This window comes from Solea solea, chromosome 21, assembly GCF_958295425.1.
Source record: "Solea solea chromosome 21, fSolSol10.1, whole genome shotgun sequence".
Classification (NCBI taxonomy): Eukaryota; Metazoa; Chordata; class Actinopteri; order Pleuronectiformes; family Soleidae; genus Solea; species Solea solea.
In genome coordinates, this window is record NC_081154.1 from 20,577,204 (window position 1) to 20,585,238 (window position 8,035).

The 8,035-nt window shown below is 43.4% G+C and overlaps 1 protein-coding gene across 1 annotated transcript; it reads right to left on the bottom strand.

Moving 5' to 3' along the window:
* Positions 1-534: 534 nt before the first annotated feature.
* On the bottom strand, positions 535-7,254 carry si:ch211-136m16.8 (uncharacterized). The gene is made up of 6 exons (XM_058621680.1): positions 7,064-7,254; positions 2,124-6,533; positions 1,839-2,034; positions 1,002-1,066; positions 842-918; positions 535-757 (listed from the first exon to the last, which is right to left on the bottom strand). The coding sequence occupies exons 1-6, from the start codon at positions 7,142-7,144 to the stop codon at positions 697-699; spliced, it is 4,890 nt and encodes a 1,629-aa protein (XP_058477663.1). The 5' UTR covers positions 7,145-7,254; the 3' UTR covers positions 535-696.
* Between the last annotated feature and the right edge of the window lie 781 nt (positions 7,255-8,035).

Sequence of the window (8,035 nt, forward strand, 5' to 3'; positions counted from 1 at the left end):
TTTGCATATCCCATTCTCTCTCTCTCTCTCTCTCTCTCTCTCTCTCTCTCTCTCTCTCTCATTTTTTCTTGAACATAAATCCAATGACATGCGAGGAAATAAGAGTTACTTGATAAAGTTCTATTGGACTCTCTCATGTAATCCAAACGCTCAGGCATTTTATAAGCTGACCAATCATTATACTCAATACTGGTGTTGGGGACCCGCTGCCGTGCATGTTCTAGAAGCTTCCTTGCTCCAACACACTGGATTCAAATAAATCGTTCTCTTCTTCAGGCTTCTGCAGTGCTTGCAGTGGTGGAGCTCACCATTTGAATCAGGTGTGTTGGAACTGGGGAAAAGAAGAAGACCTAAATCCTTGTGCCCTTTTGAGTTGCATCACCACGTCCCTCTAGTTTGACAGGGAAATACTGCATCATCAGCTCAGTTCAGGGAATGTAATATCATATAGTATATGATGGTTGTTCTTGTACCTTGTTTAACTGCATATACTATATAGTACTGCATATATGGGTATAAACACCAGAGCAAACCTGAGATCCCAGTTCATCTTTATTACCAAATAAAAACAAAGGGTCAAAGTAACTGACATAATGAACAGGTCATCATTGTTTCCACTTACATAAATACACACAAAATAAAGCCATTTGCCATTTCTATTCAAATATTCACATACAGCATTACAGTTAAACACTGTCACTCTTCTGTGCTTTTCCTCAGTTTGGTCTTCAGCTCAGACATAAATGGATTTCCAAATCTGGGGAGAAATGAGAAAAATCAGAAACCTAGGATGTGTCTTTTGTGCTGAATGTACATTCATTTAGTCAGATTTTCTTTGTACCCTTGATGTGTTGGTGGCATCCATTTGGGTCTGTGTTTGGTTGAGTCGCTCTTCTCCTCTGGCTTTGTCTCAGATTCCTGTTGATATAGCGACATTTGAAATATGTTTACACCTCTGCATGTGAGGTTGCATGTGTTTGTTTCTTCACAGTTAATATTACCTCTGCGCTTTTGTCCTCTGCCACCACACGTGTCTTTTTTAAAACAGGAAAACCTGCACCAAGGCCTAAAAAACAATGGCATCTGCTGTTATTTTTATATCTTTAACCATTAAGAGACATCATGTCTGAGTCACCTAGAGGAAAACATTTGAAAGGATAGTTAGGGGTAGTACAGACACAGTCAGAGCCCCCCAGCACAAAAACCTGAGACACTGGCTCACACTCATGAAGACATGGCTACTGGATTGGATAAGGCTCACCTAATCAAAACTATGCCTGCCTAATTCCATGATATCTTAAGAGTGAAAGTGAATTTTGTAACTCGTTTGCTTTAATAAAATCAATGATTTTAGCTCTCAGGAACACAGGAGCCACTGGTTTACTGCTGCCACATTTGATATGTGTGTGAAACTGAGGTAAATCTGTCTGAAAGAGTCACAAAATAACACATTTGAACTTACAGACGGAGCCAGCAGTGGATCAACAAACCCTGTTTTCCATAATGTAAAATGACTGATTCTCTCTCTGGACTTCAGTGTGGGGAAACTTGGCTGTCTATTCTTCAGATATCATACATAGACTTAAGCAAACATCTATTTTATTAGGTGGGTGTGTTGTAGATGGCAGAGATGCATGAGATGCTTGTCTCCTGTCTCTTTTGGTAAGTTTTTGTCACTAAGATAAAATCTGAACAAATTACTTCAAACACCAAAGTTACAAAATAACACATTTAAACTGACTGATGGAGGCAGAAGTGTATCAACACCGTTTGAGTTGCCATGATTTAAAATTGCTGATTTTCTTTATGGACTTTCTTTAAACCTTTCAGTGACCCACCTGGTAGTTTTATTCCCATGCCCACGCCTCCAAAAGACACCCCCATTGGAGCTTTGACTGGCGGGTGTGTGGTGGGCGTGGGATCCTCTGAGGGCATGTGCAGCAGAGAGCGTGGGTTTTGGGGTGGTCTGACATTAGGGTTTTTAACAGCGATTCTTGACTTTTGTGCAGTGAAGTCCAGCACAGTCACATTCATCTGAAAAAACAAACAAACTCAAATCTCATCATCGCGTTACAAATACTTACTTAATAAGATATGATACGGTTAAGTTTTGGTGACAATACCTCAATCGGAAGATCAGGATGTGTTGCTGGCTCTTCTGCAGTCTCAGGCCTGATGAGTTTAGGTTTTGAGTCATACGTGTCCTCTGACCACGTATTGGCCTGTGGTATGTTCAGTGAAGAAAACATGAACTCCTCCTCACCTTCAGTACCACTGTCATTTTGTGATTCTGTCAACATGGTTTCTTCTTGGATTGAAGCGTCTGAGCCACATCTAGACTGAGGATGTTTGATTTCATCATAGGAGTCCGATACGGTCGCCTCAAGAAGTGCGTCTTCACCTTTAGTTTTTTCCTCATCAGTGTCGTCAACACTCATCCCTTTCTGTGATCCCGTTTCAGACTCCGCAGATTCATCGCCTTCCTCACCTTGTCTCTGTTGCGTTTCATCTGATTCCTGAAGTCCAGCCTCTGGTGCTCTAATTCTGCACTCTGTTTCATTCTCTGCCGTGACTGATTGGCCTTTCTCTGTTGCTTCTTGAGAGTCAAAGTTAAGCTCCTGTGTAGATATTTCAGCAGCCAACATGTCATTTGAGCCTGGAAATGACCGAGTGCTAGTATCTCTGACTGGACGGTCCAATAATCCAGACTCTGCTGTAGATGAGGACATTCCCATGACTCTCACTAATCCAGATTCTCCTGAAATCAACTCTTCAAGCTTCCCTTTCACCTTCTCTGTCTGCACTGGTGACTGTATATCTCCTTCCTTATATCCATCTTCTGAGGATTGAAGTCCTGAATCCATGTGAAACATTATCTCCTCTGTCGTGGCCGATTGTGCTGTCTCTGTTGCTTCCTGAGATTCATAGTTAGGTTGTGGCATAGACAACTCAGTAAACAACATGTCATTATGGATTTGAAAGGCCCCACTGCTTGTTTCTCTGAGGTCTCCTTCCTGTTCACTGACAGACTGGTCCAATAATCCAGACTCTGCTGTAGAGGAGAACATCCCTGTGACACTCACTAATCCAGATTCTCCTGTAATCAACTCTTCAAGCTTCTCTTTCTCCTCCTCTATCTGCACTGATGACGGTACATCTCCTTCCTGACCCATTTTCTCTTGAGATTTATATTCAGCCTCTGATGATTGAAGTCCTGAATCAGGGTGAAACCCTGTCTCAGAAATGGATTCCTTCTCGGTCAGATGTGATTGTCCTCTCTCTGTTGCTTCCTCAGATTCATAGTTAGGTTGTTGTGTCAATAACTCAGTAAACATCTTGTCATTACAGATTTGAAAGGCCCCACTGCTGGTTTCTCTGAGGTCTCCTTCCTGTTCACTGACAGACTGGTCCAATAATCCAGACTCAGTAGTAGATACACATGTTTCTGTCTCATTCACAGATGTTTCTGAAATCAACTCCAAAAGCTTCTCTTTGTCCTCCTCTGTCTGCGATGTCTCTACATTGACATGCGTTTGTTCGTCCTGATACGACGCTGCCTCCATCCACAAGTCAAGGATTTCTTCATCAATAAAATCCTGACATCTTCTTCCAGCATGGCTCTGCTCTGCTTCTGTCCAAACCTTTGGTTTGCTCCTGGTTAAAAGGAAATCCTCTGCTTCTCCGATGTCTGTTAACATCTCAAATCCTTCATGTGATGCTTGTTGTTTTGTCTCCAGTGTGGTAGGTGCAACATCTAGACTTAAACTTTCATTCTCCACTGCCTCAGCTCCTGCTTCCTCCATACCTGTCCCTGAAGGCAAGTTCCGCTCAGTCGTATCAGCCTGTTTCAAGACTCCAAGTCCTGCAGAGTCTTCTAACCTCGGAGGCTTGCTGCTCTCGTACTCAGAGCCGACGGCAGCTCCTGACTCTTGCGAGAAGCTTGTTTCTGTCATCTTCTCTCTTTCAGACTCAAGGAGTTTTAAAGATGTGTCAGTGAAGCTGACCAGCACATCAACAGCTGCTACAGCTCCTGTTGACTTCTGGCCATCTTCAGCAGCATTTCTGATCTCACTTACCCCGTCGTCAGATTCAGAGTCACCCAGCAGCTCTCCAGTCCTACCTTGCAGCTCTGTTTCTATCCTGTCAGTCCCAAATGCCTCTTCTGAGTGTTCTGTCCATGTTGTCTTTAAGTTCTGTACCAGTCTTACTTCCTCTTCCTCAGAAAAGTCTCCTGGTCCTTCCACTGGTTCAACAATCTGTTTCTCCGTCTCTAGCAGTCCAGTATTTGTATGTGTTCTAGTCTGCTCCTCTGCAGTGCTTGCTTGTTCCTCCTCCTTAAGTGAGAAGTCTCCCCCAGAGCCACTGTTTAGAAGACTTTCAGGCTGTGCACTCTCCACCTCTTCTGGTAACAGGGTGGCATGAGTTTCCTTGTAATCTCCTTCTTCCAGGAACCATTGTGTTGTATTTTCATCTGGCCCAGGCTCATTGTTGTCCTCAGGAACTCCCTCTTGTGTTTCCTCACACGTTGGAGAATTTAGCTCCTGGCCTTCATAGATCCCCAAGGGAGTGTTTTTGAACTCTTTGCATATTTCCTGTCCAGTCTCGCCCTTGGATTTCATTGTCCCTGAGGGGATTCCACATGCTGTGTCCCCACCACTTTCACTGGACACTATCCCATCTTCTTCTTCTTCTTCATCTTTGACAAAAAGCCTCCCTTCTACTGAAATATCTGTCAGATATTTTTCCTCGGTCACTGTGTTGGTCTCTCTTGTTGTGGTTTGCATTTCATGGTCCTTAACCACATCCTCTTTTTCCGCCCTTTGCTGAACTTCTTCATCGCCTTCAACATGTTTAGTAACCAAGTCTCGGTTGTTTACTTCAGCTAATTTGATGTCCTCTTCCTGCTCTTGCTGTACGTTTGTTGTCTGATTGCCTGCAGCCTCAGTGACACGCTCCCTCTCCTCCTCAATTTCATCACTTTTACTTGTACTTTTCATCGCATGCTCGTGTCCAGCATCCACGGTCATTTCAAAGATAAGGCCTGAGCCTCTCTGGTCATTCACTGATCGCTGATATTCAACTGTTTTTTTCACCTCATCATGATCCAACTCATTTTCTGAGACTTCTGCTTTTACTTCTGTTTCTGCCACAGTCGTCTGCATCTCTTCTATGTGCATGTTATGCTCCTCTGCTGGACTCAGATCAGTCATTCGCCACATTGTTATCTCACTATCTTCCAAAACTTGCTCATCACTGAGGATTTCTTCCTTCACTTGGATCTTTCTCGTAGATTCACTCACTTTTTGCTCCTCCTCCTCAACTTCATCGCTTCCACTCCTATCAGCCATCACGTCTTCATGTCCAACTGAGCCTGCCTTGTCATATGTGTGTGCCTCAGAGAGCTCCTCACAGACTAAATGCTGATGTTCTGTGTGTTTCTCCACCTCGTCGTTGCTGTGTTTGTTTTCTGAGACCAGCCGTGACACAGCATCAGTGTCTTCTACTTCTGTTTCCGACGCCGTCTGCACCTCTGTTGGACTCAGGTCAGACATCAAGCACCATTTTATCTCACCACTGAGCATGTCTTCTTTCACATCACTCACTTTTTGCTGATCATCTAGTGTCTCCTCCTGACTCCTGTCAGTCATGACGTCTTCATGTCCACCGTCTTCTGATACATTGCTGCCTTTTCTGAAGGTCATATTGAGTTCTCTGTTGGGAGAGGAAAGGCCTGAGTCTGCCTCGTCCTCTGAGAGCTGCTCACACACTAAACACTGAGTTTCAAATTGCTTTTCCATCTCATGGTCACCATTTTCATTTTCTGATAGCAGCTGTGACACGGCATCAGCGCTTTCTACGTCTGTTTGTGCCATCGTCTGCTGCACCGCTTCTAGATGTTCTGGATTCTGATCTGTCATCGCGGCCTCCTCTGCCTTCAAGTGTTGCTCAGCTACATGGAACATTTCCTCTGTTTCTTGGATCTCTCTCACAGTTTGACTCACTATTTGCTGATCCTCCGGTGTCATTGCCGGTGACTCCTCCCCTGCACTGGCCATTCTTCCAACTTCCAAGTCTTCATTCATTCCACGTTCTGTAAGATTTTCATCTTCTTCCTCCTCATCATTGTCTGGTGTCTGACTTTGTCCGTAAGTGTCCACTTTGCCCTCTCTGTTGTCCACTTCTTTGTCTTTTTGATCTCTTGTGGTTTTGCAATCGAGCTGCCCAGCATCATCGTTTCCTGTTGGGCCAATCTCCTCCTCTCTCTTGTCCTCACCTTCCGTTGGTGCTTTGCTCTCAGTGCCTCCGCTCAGCCGAGCGCTCTCCTCCTCAGGCCCTAAATCGATTTCAGTGGTGCCGAGTTCCCACGCAACACCTGGTTGTGATGAAGTGAGCAGGGAGGCCGTGGAGACGGGAGGATGCTCACTGACCTCCTGTCCATCTGGGTCACTTTCTGAGTGACCACTGTGAACTGCTGATGGCTGGTCACTGAGCTCAGGCCTGAAGAATCTGTTCACAGCTCCGGTTATATAGTTCTGAGAAGATATGAAATGATGGAGTTTACTGTTTTATTGATTTAGCATTTAGAAATACTAGTTGTTTTTAGTGTTTCTTAAATCATACACAACATTAATGCTCATTGCTTGAAACAGATTCTACATTTTAATGCTAAAACTACATGACTAAAAACGTTCCTCTCTATAAGACAGGTCCTATAATTAAAGGCAGAGCGATGTGTTCTCACATCATCACATCAACACACCATAGTTTCCACACATGCTTTTCCTAACGATCAAATGAGTGTGTGAACTCAGGACACACACACATGTGCAGGACATAAGACAAGTATACTGTCGAGCTCTTCTTTTTGACATTATGTCATAGCACATACGGGAAGGGGTGCGACTCTGCAACACACACACACACAGGGAGAGAGACAGCGAGAGAGTGAGAGAGAGAGAGAGAGAGAGAGATGGGGTGAGGGTATGCAACCACATATATTTAAACCACATTTAAATAAAGCATTGAGTCAATTATCACATTAAACTAAAGTCCAGTTTCTCACCCAGACTGTCCAGAATGTCCTCTCCACCCTGGACACAGGACTGTCAGGACTGTCAGGACTGTCAGGACTGTCAGGGTCCATCTTCTCACTTCCTCCTCTGACTAAAAACTGTTGAAAAAGAACTTGAATGAAGTTTTTGTGTGAATTATCCTTCTCTTACAAACTGCTGCATCCAAACGTGAGCAGGTCGCAGCGGCTCAAGTCACTGCTCAGTTCCTCATACAGCTGTGTGTCATGATGAGGAAGAGGAAGCCTGAGTCACTTCATCATGTGTTGATTGTGGTTTAGGTGTTGAGTGGAAGCATTGAACAAGATCAAAGTGTTTTGTGTTTTTTTGGATTTAAAAGTATTTTAAAGTTAAGACTCAACTCAGGGATTCAATCATAATATAGTTCAGCGATTATATAAAAGTAATAAAAACCTTTTTGAAATGTTATTATTTTCCACAGAAGCATAACAAGATCCATCCCTTCATCCATATCATTTGAGTAGCACGGAATATACAGAATACAGAATGTACAGAATATATAAAAAAGGATGCTTTACAAAATGTCTGAAGGGGTGTGTGAGGGAGACCTGAGATAAACTGGATCCAGGGGCTTGAGAAGGCAGGAAGTTTCAGGCACAAATGTAACAAGGTAACAGCATTAAACTTGTGTATGTGTCTCAATAGTTAAACCTTAAATGCACTGTGGATATATATGTAAACATAGTTAAAATTGTCCAGGCAAATGTCAAAATTCAAAAATATAGGTACACTCATCGACCACTTTAATAGGTATACCTATTTAACTGCTTGTTTATTGCACTTATTTAATCAGGCAATCACATGGCAGCAACTCAAGGCATTTAGACGCTGTGAGGACGAGCTGCTCAACCAGAGCGTCAGAATGAGGAAGAAAAGTGACTTTGAGTATTTCAGATATTGCTAATCTGCTGGGATTTTCTCACTCACAGGAAAAATCTAGTAAA